The 16,730-nt window shown below is 42.0% G+C and overlaps 1 protein-coding gene across 4 annotated transcripts in view; it reads right to left on the reverse strand.

Moving 5' to 3' along the window:
* The window catches only part of CDK13 (cyclin dependent kinase 13), a 111,409-nt gene extending 100,425 nt beyond the window's left edge, over nucleotides 1–10,984 (reverse strand). For 2 of the 4 annotated variants that reach the window (XM_012752273.2, XM_076006290.1), the window contains exon 1: nucleotides 8,802–10,983. In XM_012752273.2, coding sequence (XP_012607727.1) covers nucleotides 8,802–10,012 — 1,211 coding nt within the window. In that variant the 5' untranslated portion in view covers nucleotides 10,013–10,983. Of the gene's footprint in view, nucleotides 1–8,801 lie in introns of all 4 variants that reach the window. The other 2 variants (XM_076006289.1, XM_012752275.2) reach the window with 2 other exon arrangements.
* Nucleotides 10,985–16,730: the final 5,746 nt, after the last annotated feature.

Raw genomic sequence — 16,730 nt, forward strand, 5'->3', positions numbered from 1 at the left:
ATATGATCCAGTAACCCACTTCTGGGTATACAACCAAAGGAATTAAAATCAGTATGCCTAAAATATAACTGTACTCTCATGTTCACTGCAGCATTATTCACAATTGCTAAGATATGGAAGCAACCTAGGTGTCCATCACTGGATGAATGGATAAAGAAAATGTGGTTCAGCTTTTAAAAAGAAGTAAATTCTGTCATTTGTAAGAGATAAATACCACATGATCTCACTTATATGTGGAATCTAAAAAAGTTTAACCCATAAAAATAGAGATTAGAATGGTGGTTACCAAAGGTGGGGAACAGGGGTGGATGGAGAAAAGGAGATATTAATGGAGGGGTACAAAGTTTCAGTTTGGAGGAAGAAGTTTTAGTGATCTACTGTACAGAATGACTACAATAAATAGTGTACTGTAAATTTCATTACTTAAAAGTGTAGATTTTTAGTATCTTCACCACAAAAAAAATAAGTATGTGACGTGATAGACATCATAATTATCTTGATTTAATCACCCCACAATGTAAACATAAATCGAAACATCACACAGCACCCCATAAATATATAATTATTTGAGCCGGGCACAGTGGCTCATGCCTGTAATCCTAGCACTCTGGGAGGCCAAGGCAGGAGGGTCATTTGAGCTCAGGAGTTCAAGACCAGCCTGAGCAAGAGTGTGACCCCATCTCTACTAAAAACAAGCAAATAAATAAATAAATAAATAACAAATAAAAATTTAAAAAGAAAACATAATTGTCAATAAAAATAATTTTAAGAAAATAATTTTGATTCTGTAAATGTTTTATATAAAAATGATAATATCATAGTGGTATTTTTAGGATTAATTCGAATGCAGCAAGCAAGAGGGGCTCAAAGAGGAAAAGTCCAAAGTCAAGTAGACCCAATAGTAAGGCCCCAGAGTAGAGAGTTTCCAAAATAAATGAGTGAACTAAAGATCACTGCAAAAAGACTTACAGAACAAGCAATTCATTAGTACTGGAAGGGAGAAGAGATAAGTACTATTAAAGTTTTGACACTGGGTATCTTGTAGAAACTACTGCTATTTAAAACACATGTGCGCATGCACACACACACAGACAAATCAAAAATGTCTTAAAACAAAACATTACATAAATAAGGCTAAAAGACAAACTCGTCAAAAATACTTGCTAATGTCACAAAAAAGTAATACACAAGCAACTTTTACAAATTAATAAGAAAAACAACAGAAAAGTCAATCAAAAAATGAAAACATCGGCCAGGCACAGTGGTTCACATCTGTAATCCTAGCACTCTGGGAGGCCAAGGCAGGAGGATCGCTTGAGGTCAGGAGTTTGAGACCAGCCTGAGCAAGAATGAGACTCCATCTCTACTAAAAATAGAAATAAATTAGCTGGACAACTAAAACTATATAGAAAAATTAGCCAGGCATGGTGGCGCATGCCTGTAGTCACAGCTACTCAGGAGGCTGAGGCAGGAGGATCGCCTGAGCCCAGGAGTTTGAGGTTGCCATGAGGTAGGCTAATGCCACCCAGGTGACACAGTGAGACTCTGTCTCCAAAAAAAAAAAAAGAAAGAAATGAGAACATCCACTAAGTAGATGAAAATATATTTAGCCTTACTAGATTATCGAAGAAATGCAAATAAAAACAATAATGGAACATGTGACAACTCTTAACTGTTGGTCAAACTGAGGAAATGGGCACTCACACGTTGAAAAATATAAACTGATAAAAGCCTTCTGAAGGGCAATTTGACAGTGTATCAAAATTACAAATGTGTATACCATCTTTGACTCAATAATTTTATCCCCCAGGAAATCCAATCTAGAGGAGATAATGTAACAAATGCACAAAAACACATCTGCTATATATATATATATATATATATATATATATATATATATATATATATTCACACACACAGCAAAAATAAAAAAGAAAAACCTAAGCGTTCATCAAAGTAGATTTGGCCAAACAATTTGTGCTACACTTATACAACAGAATGACAAGAGCTAACAGAAAAAATACATTGATTGTACTATGAAGTATAGGGTACAAAACAGCATTGTAGTATTCCTCATTTATGTAAAATCATAAGTCCTTGTACATATATGCATAAAGAAGTCTAAAAAAATGTTCATCAAAATGTCAAGGGTGATCATCTCAGGTAGCTGGATTTAAGGGGGCATTTAATCTCTCACACTTCTCCGTACTAATTGAAAGTTTCTACTATGAGCCTCTATTATCTTTGCAAACATATGAAAAATAACAAAGAGCCATATCATAAAAAGAAATGAAATAATTAATTTAATTAATTTAATGTTAGATGAATTGAATTCAGAGTGTCAATAAAATATCCCAGTGAAAGTGCCCCATGCAACTGAAAATGCAGAAACAAAAAGTGGGGAGACATGCAGCCCAACTACCATTTTCAGTTCCTCTTACTACTCTTTTCATTTTCATTTTATTTAAATTCCAGTTCTTACCTATATTTTATCCTCTAATTTACATCCATTTCATTTTCCAAATATATTAAGAACAGTACATTCTCACAAAATTTAGATGTGCAGAAATTCAAGGAACAAAATCACTGCAAACAAGTAATGATTCTGATTCTAGCTTGATACTTTTGCTTCCAAGATTCACTTCAAAGCTTATAAATCTCTCTATATAAAACAAAGCCAACCCAAACTAAAAATAACAATAACTAAAATATTCACAGAAAAGGTACAGAATAAAAGGTTAAAATTATCTTAAATATGAATATTAAGCAATATTCACTTTCAATTGATTTTTCAGAAATAGCTACAAACTTTCTCTCTTAAAGATAAATGCAAACTCACAAAGAAAAACAGACCATTTTAATCGGTACAAGAGAGCAAATATAAACTAGGTATTAATTTATTCTATTCACACTAAAGTGCCTCCCACCATCCTCTACTCATTCCATTAAAGTAGAAACTAGTTAGAAGAGGGAGGTTCTTAATTTTCTCCTTATAAATCAAAACAATTATTAATACTTGACCCATCCTATAGTATATGTGAATCAAAATAGCAAGCAAGTTTAGAGATACAACTGGTATCTATGCAGACTGGTTTGCACTAATCTGTAGAGAAAAGTATATTTAAATAAAAACACCAATAAATACATTTTGGAATGTGTCCTTTAGAAGCTTACAATCTAGTAGGGAAAACACAAATGTAGCCAAGTAACATCGTGTATTAAATAAAATTTTTAAAAGCCCTATCACAAAGATAAAGCAACGTGCTGTGGGGACAAAGGAAAGGGAATTAACTTTTTCTAGATGGATGGCGAAAGGTTTCAAGATGGTGGGATTTGAGCTGGTTTTGAATGCAAAGCCAGAGACAGAGAAGAAGAAAAGAGGGTTTAGAGCATCTCTTACTATTTCAAGCCAAGAGAACAGCACTGTAAACATACAGAGAAATAAAAGTGCCTCTGAAAACAGAATTCTGATAGTATGGGGCCAGATCATATAAGGCATTAACTGACAATGCATCTTAAATCTATATAATTCAAGTGACATAATCTAACAAAGATTTTAAGGAAATGCTTCTGATAATGAACTGAATGATCATTGTAATAGGAAGTCTAACCAATTAAAAAGGATAGCCTAGTTCAAATTCTGAACTAGCGTGCTGGAAATGGAAAAGAGGGAATTAAATATTAGTGTTAGAGGAAAGAAATGTAATAAGGACTGAGTAGAGGTAAACGGAAGGTAAAGTTTTATCAAAGAAGGAGCAAAACACAAGAGTATCTTCTCAGAATGAAAGGAATGATTACATGGGACTGCAAACTACTTCAACCTCTGTGGAAAGCAATATGGAGAAACCTTAAAGCAAGACAAGTAGATCTACCATTTGATCCAGCAATCCCATTACTGGGCATCTACCCAAAAGAACAAAAGTCACTCTATGAAAAGACACCTGCACTAGAGAATGTTTATAGCAGCACAATACACAATTGCAAAGATGTGGAAACAACTGAAGTGCCCATGAATACATGAGTAGATTAATAAAATGTGCTATATGTATACCACAGAGTACTATTCAGCTATAAGAAACAATGGTGATATAGCACCTTTCATATATTCCTGTATAGAGCTGGAACCCATTCTATTAAGTGAAGTATCTCAAGAATGGAAAAATAAACACCACGTGTACTCACCAGCAAATTGGTATTAACTGATCAACACATAAGTAGACATATGGGAGTAACATCTATTGGGTGTCGGGCAGGTGGGGTGGGAAGGGAATGGGTACATACATACATAATGAGTGTGATGCACATCAACTGGGGAATGGAAATGCTTGAAGCTCTGACTCAAGGGAGGAGAGGGGGCAAGGGAAATATACGTAACCTTAACATTTGTACCCCCATAATATGCTGGAAAAAGAGGGAAAGAGGGGAAAAAAAGAAATGATTACAGCTTTGGAGACTTAAAACAGTAAATCTAAATTTCAATCTCCTTCTGAGGGTTTCTGCACTTATTCTAGTATCCTAAAGAAGTGTCAAAATTTTCATTCATCTAGGGATATTCATGACATTTCTATTAAGTATATATCAAATCAGTAGCATTTTAAGAGTGACAGCTTTTTTTCATTCTGGAATATCTTCATTTCACGTATTTTTGAACATTAGTTTTCAGGACAAAACACTAATCTGTAACAAGGTACCCCATATATTATAATAGACAAGTCACTACTCATAATTTCACTTATTTATATCTAGGGTCCACCCATCTCTTTCAGAGTCTCACGTTCTTGGTATTATTCCATATTAAAACCTTCTTCTACCCTTCTTGCTGGAATGGAAAGACAAAGTAAAAAAGACATACACAAGACTTAAATCTCCTCATTGTTCATAAAACTACAAATTAATAAAAGACAAATGAGCTGAAAGAATCTTTAGAAGAACTCATCTTTAAAAATCCTCAAAATGCTGAACAACAATGGCCAGGGAAGAGAAATTGACACATAAATACCCAAACAGGGGTTGAATTTCAGCAAAATAGGTCATTGTGGGAGGTGGCCAGCTCCCTTGAATGCCAGATGAGGCTCAACATGCCTAATATTAAGAGCATGTACTTTAAGAATCAGCCTAGGGTTTGAATCCACACTGACCTTGGAACAAATCACAGAACTTTTTAGAGTTTCTATTTCCCAGTCTATCAATGAGAATGTTTTGAACTATCATACAGGTTTGGGGGATGAATTTATGTTAAGTATTTACCAATGCCGGGCACTTAGTAAAACACTACAATCAGTACCATCCCCTTCCTTTCCTAAACAGCCCCTCTATTCAATACACTCACATTTATTACAGGGCCAATCGGCAAGATTATCTGATTTTCCACATCCCAAAAGCCAAGTAGTAAAAAAATATGGTAAACAGATTACACAGGGGTAGTACTAAAAAGGAAGTGAAGAAAAGAAATGCATGCACTGAGAACCAAAGATACAAATGAAGGCAAAGAGCAGGTTGTGAAGCAGAAGTCACTAGAATGAAGATTTATTCTAGGATGTGACACCAAAAAAAATCCTTATATCATGATTTCAATACAATTTCGAATGTGTATGCATTTCCTTAAAAATATCTATATTGACAATTCATTATTTCCAGGTCTATGTGAGCTGGAAAAGGACCACACTATTTCATATTACAGAACACATGGTCTTTATTAAATACTTACTTAAAGGAAGCATGTAAAATCCAAGCCCACAAAAATATTTTGTATGCTCAGTAAACTCCATCATCCCTTCATTTAGCTATTCAACAGTAATTTATTAAGGATATACTTGTGGCCGGGCGCAGTGGCTCACACCTGTAATCCAAGCACTCTGGAAGGCCGAAGGGGGAGGATCCCTCAAGGTCAGGAGTTTGAAACCAGCCTGAGCAAGAGCAAGACCCAGTGTCTCTACTAAAAATAGAAAGAAATGAATTGGCCAACTAAAAATATATAGAAAAAATTAGCCAGGCAGGGTGGTGCATGCCTGTAGTCCCAGCTACTAGGGAGGCTGAGGCAGAAGGATAGCTTGAGCCCAGGAGTCTGACGTTGCTGTGAGCTAGCCTGACGCCTCGGCACTCTAGCCTGGGTGACAGAGTGAGACTCTGTCTCAAAAAAAAAAAAAGAAAAGAAAAGAATATACTTGCACCAAATACAATGCTGGCCACTAGAAATACAATAGTGGGCTAGACAGGCCAGTTGCCTTCATGGAGCTCACAATGCAGCAGTGTATTGATTAAATATGAGCCTCCCACCACAATTACTATTAGTAAATTCTAAAAGTAAATAAAATTTTGCATTCGGCTGGACAATTGAGTTCAATTAATTGTTCCTAAACAGTAACAACACATTTCTTGTATTTACAAATCTTAAGTTTTCAATCAACTATTTAAGCTGTTAATTCTGGGCCCCACATTTTAAGCAGAACATTCAACAACCTAGATATAATGTGAAAAATCAGAAAACTATACTTTTTGAACAATGAAAGTTTTTTGGCCTAGAGAAGAAAAGACTCAGAAGACATGAAAACTGTCTTTACATTTTTAAAGAACTGGCATACAAGTGTGCTCTGGACCATTTCAAAGGGTTAAACTTGGAGCAATGGGTAGAAGTGACACGGAGGTGATATGTTTCAAGATATGAAGAACTCTAACAATTCAAGCTATTCAACAATAATTCAATCACTGTATATTTCTGTAAGGCTAAACACTTCACAAAAGACAAATATTCATTTGATTCTTGAAATAATAATTTTTTAAAAAACCAAGTATATCCCTGTTACAGGTCAGGAAACTAAGTCTCCAAGGATCTTGCTAAGAAACTGGGCAAACCAAGACTAGAACTCAAGTCCCAAATCTAAAGGAACAGACTGTCTCAAAGTAACCTGCTTTCCACCTTTAGATGCACTCAGGCACATACCAAATGACCACCTGTCAGCAATGTTGGCAAATATATTCTAAAGTTTCTTCCAAATCCAATGCATCAGAAATAGTGGTGGTCAATATAAACCCCATGAAAAGATTCAGTAATGAATGATCCTCTAGAATGCAAGCTCCATGAGGGTAATGACTTGTCTTTCTTCCCTGCTATCTTCCAGTACCTAACACAGCATCTGGCATACAGTACATGCTCAAGAAATATGTGCTAAATGTGAGTATAGTTAATCCTACATACCACTACTATACAATATAGACACGCAAAAAAAAATACATACCACTACCGCTATCATGTAATAAAGAACCTTGCAAAAGAATCCAGCAACTAAAAACCCTGATAAAAACAAAATCCATTCTTAAAATTGCATCACACCCGGAAAATTGCTACCTAAAGTCCTGGAACTTAACAGAATTAGTTTGAAAAACAAATTCAATTGCAAAAAAATACAAACCTTTTGGCAACCCTAAAATATTATAATTAAAACACAGAAAATTGGTGAACAAGTTTTCAAAGGCGATAGATATTCTTCATTTAAAGCATCAACTAGAACTTTAAAGTGTGCTTCAGCACATAAAAATGAAGAAATTTATACAACTGTTTTTGGTCTAAAGAAAAATTCACACTCATAGCTCTGCACACATCACATCTTTACATTTACTAGGCTGACACTTTAAAGAGATTTGCTAATTTTATAGATGCATTCATGTACTGTATTGACATTCAACATAATGCTTACTTAGATATATTTAGCATCCACTTGGCATTGCTGAAAACTAAGACTAATAGGAAAAACAGTGATCCAAATGTCATTTTGCAATATCCTAATACAAGGCCTTGAATTTCCAAACATGTCAAGGAATATAAGAGCTCACAAAATATTGGAAAGTTGTTTTTAATTCACTTTGCTTAATGGATAAATATATATCAAGGCACACATTAGTATTCTATTACAAGAAAGGCGTGACAATTACATATAAGTTTTACTCCAATTTAACTAAATTATAGTAAAGACTTCTGAATAAAGACACTGATATTTAAAAGTCTAGTTAAAGTAAGCAGCTACAGATTTATATTAGTACAAGAATGTACTAAGTTACACTGGGTTACACCAACTAGATCTGTTTTTAGCAACTCGGTCTCATCACAAACCAACAGAGAAACCACAACCTTATCATTTCTACTTTTTTAAAACTATGGCTTTAAAAGATCAGGTAAAAATACTATCCTATACAAGATTACTAAATAGTATCTTCTGAATTTTAAACTATCAGCTTGCACATAAGCTTTTTTCACATATTAAAAGAATAAACTTTACAGAACGGCTGCTTTTCCCATGCCTGTATTAATCATATGAAATATTTGCAATCCATACCTAACTCTGACATCAGCACCTGATTGATTTCCCTCGTACAATTTTAGTCCTGAAGCTGCAGTCCATTCCTAAATCTCCAACAATGATGCCTCTTTATAAAACTTTCAAAATTAAGACAACTTAAACCACTTCTACTTTTACCCAAACTGTGCCGGAAAAGCAAAGAGCAGTTGAGAGACACCTGTTAATATATTAATGCAACAAGTCTAAAACTTTGGATTCTTTCTTAGAAATCTTCCCTTCTAGAACTAGAAAAGTTCGTCTGCCAAGTTGCTTTGTCCCTTCGACCCCCTGAAAGGTGTCACAGGCGCGCGAAAATGCCTCGCCCTACTTGAAGCCCCGTCTCAAGTTGTGTTCTCTAGTGTAGGTGGTGGACCTGGATGGTTTCAAGGAGTCTGAGCACCACTTCCCTGCCTCCTAGGGACTCTGGCCAGCGCAGCCAAAGCAAACGGACAAAACCCCGGGACTCACCTGAGCACTGGGCTGTAAGGGCTGCGGGAACGGCGCCAGCTGCTGCTGCTGTACGGGCTGGGGGACACGTCTCCGCCCCGCTCGTAGGAGCTGTGGCGGCTGTAGCTGGGGGAGCGGCGGCGGCTGTAAGGGCTTGGGGAGCGCGGCAGCCGCCGAGAATAGGGGCTGCTGCCACCTCCTGCCGGGCTGGGGGACTTGCGGCTCCTCAGACTCTGGGAGGCCCTGTGGGACACCGGACTGTCGTCCCGGCCGCCCAGCGGGCTCAAGGACCGCCGCCGCCTGTAGGCCTTGGGCTCGGTCTTGTCCTCCCGGTAGGCCTTGGGCGGCTCCTTGTAGGCCGAAGGCGGCTCCTTGGACGACTTAGTCCGGCTCCGGTGGGTCTTCAAGTCTCGGTCCTTGCGGCTGCTACTACTGCTAGACGTGGCCGAGGCGCTTTTCCGGCGGCCGCCGCTGCTGCTGCTACTGCCGCTCTTGGAAGCCTCGGCCCGTTCCTCGCCGCTGTGGCTGTGGCGGCTGCGGGACTTGGAGGCCTCGCTGCTCCCGCGCTGCCCATCCCGCCGCCGGTGCTCGCGGTGGCGCTCCTTGCTGCGGCCGCTGCTACTGCGGCGGTCCCGGCGGGGCCTGCGCTCCGACCCCTCCCCGCGCCGCTGGGTGCCGGAGGAGGAGGCCGGACTCCCGCCGCTACCCCCCGTTCCCCCGGCAGCCGTCGCCGCCGTTGCCGCGCTGGCCCCCCCCAGCAGCAGCCCCTGCTCGGACTGGGAGCTCACATCCTCGTATTCCACCAGCGGGGTCACACCCCCGCCGCTACTAGCACCGCCACCGCCGTCCTGCTGCGGCTGGGGCAGCGAGAAGACCCGACGCTTCTCCGCCTCCTGCCCGGCGCGGGGCCCGCGGCGCCGCTTCTGCCGCCCTCCTGCGCGCCTCTTGCCTCTCGCCAGCCGCTTGACCTCCAGAGGGGGGCCCGGGCTGAAGCAAGAGGAGGAGGCCGCGGCGGCGGCGGCTGCGGCGGCGGCCGTGCCGGGAGCAGCCAGGAAGAGCAGAGGCGGCGGGGGCGGCGGCGGTTGCAGGAGCTGCGGCTGCAGGAGCGGCAACAGCAGCGGCGGCTGCTGAGGGGACAGGAATCGCCTTCGCTTGCGGCGTTCCTCCAACTTCTTCTCCGCCCAGCTCAGGCCCCCGCCTCCCCCCAGTGCCGTGTCCGAGCTGCTCGGCATCGCCTAGGGCCCGCCGCAAAGCGCGGCGCGGGTGCGGCCTCCTCTCGGGTCAGATCCTGGCCATCTCCTCCGCCGGAAACGGGAACAGCGGCCGCGGCGGAGGGACACCGAGCACCAGGGCCAGCCGGGGAGACGCGCCACGATAATCCGGGTTGGGACTCGGGTCCCTGGGTTCCAGGTCACAGTGGGGTACGCAGCGGCCTCCGGGCCTGAGGGAAGGAAGAATCCAGGCAGCAGAGCTCCCGATCGCGCTCGTCGTCGTCCTATCCTCGGCAGTAAAAACACCAGATGCGCCCGGCGCTGACCTGCGGGGGAGTCCGGAGTCCTCCAAGTGCCCCCGGGGTTGGGGGAGCGGCCTCGGCCGCCCTCTTGGCTCCAGCAGCGCAACGCGGAAGTACCACCTTCGTCGCCGCTTCACTCCATCGCGCCCTGACGTTGGGTGCGAGTTGAGGGGAGGGGAGTGGGCGAGACAACAACACGCCTCCGCCGCCTCCTCCTTCACGTCGACGTCGTCCTCCTGTGGTGGCGGCGACACACCGCAGGCGCCTCGGAAGTGGCCTGGGCCTGACAACAACTCCCGGCCTAGGGCCTCGCGCACTCTACGGCCCGCGAGGATGGGCGGCGGGGCGGGGCGAGGCGGGGGCGACCGGGCTGCGGCTCACGGTTAGGGCAGCGAGTGTGCGGGGCTGGGCGGGGGGCTGTTTCCGGGGAGATGGGGCGGGGGGCGTTTCTGAGTCTGTGGCGGCGGGCACGGGCCCTGACTTTCTTCTTCCTTCGCCGCCGCAAGCAGAGGTGGCGGAGCTACCCCTTTCCTCCGCACCCCCCTCCACGAGGAGGCTCCTGGTGTGCGCGGCCGGACCCGGCTTGCTCCTCCCCTTCCCTCTCCTCTCCTCGTCAGGAGGAGGGAGGGCAACGGGACTTGCTGGTTGGACCCTAACCTCCACAACCCCTCCTTCTTGCCTCGCTCTTTCGGCTTTTCCCCTCCTCGGCCCTGACGCAAGGCCGGGAGCGCGCACGCACGTCACGCTCAGAGAAAGCCGAAGGTGAGTGGTGCCTGGGGCAAAGGAGGCGGGAACAAAGTTGCCGCGCACTAGCGTGCTCGCTCCCGCGAGGGACCGGCCGTCCGCACCGGAAGTGGCGTACATAGAAACCGCTCCGCTTCCGGTGAGGGTGGGACTGTGTGTGAAGAAGGGTTAAAGAAAGGAGAGGATCTGTGCACCGCCCACTGCTGTCGCATGAGAGTCTCCAAGTGGTGGCACGCCCGTTTTGCCTGTTGCTTGCGTCCAGTGCGCTATGCCGGCTCTGGCTCTGGCTCTGTGTAGACGCCTGTTTGCCTGTTGAGTGAAAGGTCACGGCGAGAACAAGAATCTATGGAGACTCTGAGAGAAATAATGCTATTAGTGGCCTAGGCCAGGCAATCACCCCATCGTCTACTCTCAGGCAAGCCTTGGGATTGGATCTGCTGCAAGAAGAAAGAGGGTAGTCCTCAAAACAGGGAGGAGTTGGCTTTAGTTAGCTTTTAACTTGTCTCACGTACACCAAAGTTCCAGGCCCCATCTTATCTTTAAAACACTTAGGATCACAGCCTGAAGTTTCAGTAACACTGTTTACTAAAAAAACAAAACCATAAATCATTCCGAAGACTAAGTAGAATGTCAAAAGGGACTGCTGAAAATCCCGGAATTTACCAGGGGCCTTGAAATCAAAACATCTTGTTCGAATGAGGGCTGCCTTTTTGGTACTTCACCCACTTTCACCTTAATATCTAAACTTCTGGGGCTGCCAAACATAGCTATATGGTGACCTCATATCTCATTTCTTGCCATAGGAATGCCCTTCAGTTAAAGACTGGGCATTCAGGATAATTAGATTAAAATCTAAATGCCTTTTAGTGTGATTGGAAAGAAAAGCTAAGCAGTATGTTCAGTGGCTACATATAGTCACCCTTTGCAAGTTTATTCCTTCAGATTGTTGATTTGTAATTCTTAAGCACTTGATATCCATCATTCACACCTTAGTGTAAATAAAGCATTTTAATCGTCTTGATATCACCATGGCCTTGGACTAATCTAAGCTAAGATCAGACTTCACTGACAGGATACAAAGGTGTTTTTTTGTGTGTGGGTTTTTTTTGTTTTGTTTTTGAGACAGAGTCTCACTTTGTTGTCCAGTCTAGAGTGATTGCAGTGGTGTCAGCCTACCTCACAGCAACCTCAGACTCCTGGGCTCAAGCAATCCTCCTGCCTCAGCCTCCCAAGTAGCTGGGACTACAGGCATGCGCTACCATGCCCCGCTAATTTTTTTCTATATATATTAGTCGGCCAATTAATTCCTATTTATAGTAGAGACAGGGTCTTGCTCTTGCTCAGGCTGGTTTCGAACTCCTGACCTCGAGCAATCTGCCTGCCTCGGCCTCCAAGAGTGCTAGGATTACAGGCATGAGCCTGTTTGTTGAAAGATAAAGGAAGAGTAAAGGAATAGGTAATCTTAAAAGTGAGCATTTCCCAGGAGAGCAGGCCTGGGTGGGCCACACAGTTGAACCTTCTGTGCAACCAGAAGAAAAGTGGAAAGGGCATTGGGAAAGTGAATAGAAAAGTAGAGGCAGAGTCCCTAAAACAAATTTCTCCTTGGCAGTGTTGCTGAATGAAGGTGCTACAGCCAGCCTCCTACTAAAAACTAGTTGGCAGGTGACTGTTTCTGAAAAATAGGATCAACCTGCTCCATCATCCTGCGTTTGAAAGCCTGGAATAACAGAGAGCAAAATAAGAGGTTTATCTAGCAGCTCCCCACATCTATAACCAGTTCCACTTAAGAATGTTATCTTCTATCTTAAACTTCCAAAGAAAACTTGATCCATAGTAAATGAATAGTTCTTAATCCATACTGCAAACAGAAAACGTGTACTAAAATATTTTTAGTGGGGTTCTACCACCCATGTTTCCTCAAAGATTCCATGGGGGTGTGAGTGAAGCATTTTGAGCTCTCCAAAGACACCTGCCCATGTGAGTTGAAATACTAATAACTGGGAATCAAACTCCACAAAATGGGTATGACCTTTAAATTAGAAGCCATCTGTTTCTGTAAGCCTAACTGCTTGCCTACATAAAAAGAGATTTGAAATTGCTATTTGGAACTATATTTTTTTATTTTGCTGTTTGTGTGTTTTTTGTGCATTTTGTGTTTCTGTATTTATTGCCTCCTGGCTTTAACAAAAAACTCAGGTGGCAAGATTTTGTTTTCTTTATTTGACAAGTCATATCATAGTATATCAGATTTTCTTTTTCTTTTTTTTTTTTTTTGAGACAGAGTCTCCTTTTGTCACCCTGGTAGGGAGTACAGTGACATCATCATAGCTCACTACAACCTCCAACTCCTGGGCTCAAGTGATCCTCCTGCCTCAGCCTCCTGAGTAGCTGGCACTGCAGGCCTGCCGCCACAATGCCCAGCTAATTTTTCTGTTTTTAAGAAAGACAGAGTCTCTTGCTCAGGCTGGTTTTCTACTCCTGAACTTAAGCAATCCTCTTTCCTGGGCCTTCCAGATTGCTAGGATTATAGGCATGAACCATCATGCCTGGCAATATCAGCTATTCTTTTTTTTTTTTTTTTTTTTTGAGACAGTCTCACTTTCTTGCCTGCTCTGGAGTGCCGTGGCATCAGCCTAGCTCACGGCAACCTCAAACTCCTGGGCTCAAGCAATCCTCCCGCCTCAGCCTCTGGGGTAGCTGGGACTACAGGCACGCACCACCATCCCTGGCTAATTTTTTCTATTTTTATTAGAGATGGGGTCTCACTCTTGCTCAGGCTAGTGTCGAAGTCCTGAGCTCAAGCAATCCTCCTGCCTTGGCCTCCCAGAATGCGAGTATTACAGGCGTGAGCCACCTCGCCTGGCCCTATATCAGCTATTTTTACTGTCTGATCTGATACTAAGACACTTTCAATGGGTCTGTATAGTTAAAACTATTTTCAGCATCATGATAAGGCATAATTTATCTTTTTCACTCTCATTCTTCCTTGAATGTAGGTATACTTTTCCAGAGGCAACATGACACATGCATGATGACATCATCATTCTGATAGCTAATGGAATGTGTGTGTTCATATGTTCTCTAGAATGTTCTAATGTAACAAGTTTCTGAAATGTGTAAACATTTGGAATACTGCATAGCTCAGTGAACCAGTATTTTCCAAATGGCCAATGAATTGAATAAAAGATTCACTGCAAGTACAAGACAGACTGATGGGTTTTAATGTAACAATACAAAAAGTTCATTGATATGATTTCCTATTCCACTTTGCAACTAACCTTTAAGAAATTACCATGGAGTTTTGGCATAGTATCAAAAAATAACTATAATTATCTGAAAAGGCTGTTAAAATACTCCCCTTTTTTCTTACAATATATCTTATATATTCCACCAAAGCAACATAGTGCAACAAATTGCATAAAAAGACAGATATAAGAATCCTATTTCAATTCTATTAAACCAGGCAATAAATTTGCAGAAAGGTAAAACAACCCTCTTCTCTATCTTTTTATTTTGTTTTTCTATTTTTTTCCTATCATTAGTCCTGACCTAAACCCTCTTCTCTAAATTGTTTTGTTTGTGTAGCTACTTTCATTTAAATGTGTTATTTGTGGGGTTTTTGTTTGTTTTGAGACAGAGTCTCACTCTGTCACCCTGGATAGAGTGCAGTGTAGTCATCATAGCTCACTGCAACCTCAAACTCCTGGGCTCAAGTGATCCTCCTGCGTCAGCCTCCAAGTAGCTGGAACTACAGGTACGTGCCTTGACACCTGGCTAATTTTTCAACTTTTAGTAGATATGGGGTCTTTTGCTCAGGCTGGTCTCGAACTCCTGAGCACAAGCAATCTTCCCACTCTGGTATCTCAGAGTGCTAGGATTGCAGGCATGAGCCACCATGCCCTTCTATTTGTATTAATATATGATGGAGTTATTATTATTTTAAATAAGCGAATATCCTTTTAATTTTCTCAATTTTTATTTCTAACATGGTAAAAATAAATATAACTCATATAAACAGAAGTTCTTCGTGGTCCTTAATAATTTTTAAGAGCATAAAGGGGCCTCAGGCCAAAATGTTTGCCAAATGGTATACTAAATAGTAAAAATTCTGATTCTGCCCATCATGCTTCTAATGATACAAACAGTTCACAATGGTAAGAACAGATAGGATAGGCACTATCATTGCAGAATTTTCCTCATAACTAGGAAATTCTGCAGTGTCTGCCAACATTGCTCCTACTTTAGAGAGGTTGGGTGTTTGACTTATAATTAAGGTTTTTCTAAGTCTTGAAAAAAATTTAAACTCTCATTTCAGCCCACTACTTTCCATCATAAGGAAGAATATCAAGTGCATTATAGTTGTGAGGCACAGTGGCTCATGTCTCTAATCCCTGGGAGGCTGAGGCAGGAGAAACACTTGAGGCCAAGAGCTTGAGACCAGCCTGGGCAACATAGTGAGACCCTGTCTCTATAACAAATTTTAAAAATTAGGCAGACATGGTGGTGCATGCCTGTAGTCCCAGCTACTTGGGAGGCTGAGGCAGGAGGATCACTTAAGCCTAGGAGTTTGAGGCTGTAGTGAACTATGATCACATCGCTGCACTCCAGCGCAGGCAATAGACTGAGATCCTATCTACAAAGAAAAAAAAAAAAAGCACCTTACCATTAAAAAAGAGTAGAGCAAACATGAGACAATGAAGCTTTTAAATTCAGTAATGAAAACAGAGTAGCATTTACTGAATATCTAATGTATGTCAGGCTCTGTGCTAAGTGCTTTATATTTATTTTCTCATTTAATCCTCTCAACAGCACCTAGAAACTACTGGGTTTGCGTAGGGTAGTCCAGGTTTATGCCACTTGTTCAAGTACAATTACTTATTTATAGAACAGGAATAGTGAAGTTAAGTTCTAGCAGTCTTCCTATATGGATTCTCCTTTGATTATAAGTAATATTACCCTGTTTTTGTTGTGGGTATAAATGTGCCTAGCTAAAAACTACATCTCCCAACATTCCATGCAGATGAGATGTGACCTTTGGTTCCTATCAAGGAAGTGGAAGTGGAAGCTGTTGGATGGAGCTTCTGGAAATGTTTTTTCAAATGGAAAGTCAATTTTGCTGATCTGTGCCTTTTGCCCTTCACCTTTACTTTTTTTTACATCTGGAACTCAAATGCAGTGCTGGAGTTTGAGCAGCCATCCTGTGATGACAAAAGAACGAACACAAGCCAAGGATGGCCAGGTAGAAGATAGAAAGGCCTGACTCCCTGGGAACATGATGGATGCACCAAACCAACCCTGGACTAAAAGAGAAATATAAAACTGTTAATGTATTTAAGCCACTGCTTTTTCCAATATTATCACAGCCACATTCCTAAATATTACAATGTGACTGCAAGTCCCCACCCCACTTCCATGGTAGATGTCATTAATTAATGTCAGCACTCCTTTGTGTTCATCCTAAATATAGCCTCAGAATCCTTTACACAAAATGATACAGGCATTCATTACCAATAGATCAGGGTTGATGCCAGCATTTTAATTCTTTTTCATGCCTGTTCTAGAGTAATTTTGTGATTATTTGGAGAATTGGTTGGTACAAAAACTTAGGACTTATGTTCTATCCCCAAACCACATTATAATAACATTGTACTAGTTAAGCCCTAGTTATAGAGATAAATCAGTATATAGAATTG

This window comes from Microcebus murinus, chromosome 9 (assembly GCF_040939455.1).
Source record: "Microcebus murinus isolate Inina chromosome 9, M.murinus_Inina_mat1.0, whole genome shotgun sequence".
Classification (NCBI taxonomy): domain Eukaryota; kingdom Metazoa; phylum Chordata; class Mammalia; order Primates; family Cheirogaleidae; genus Microcebus; species Microcebus murinus.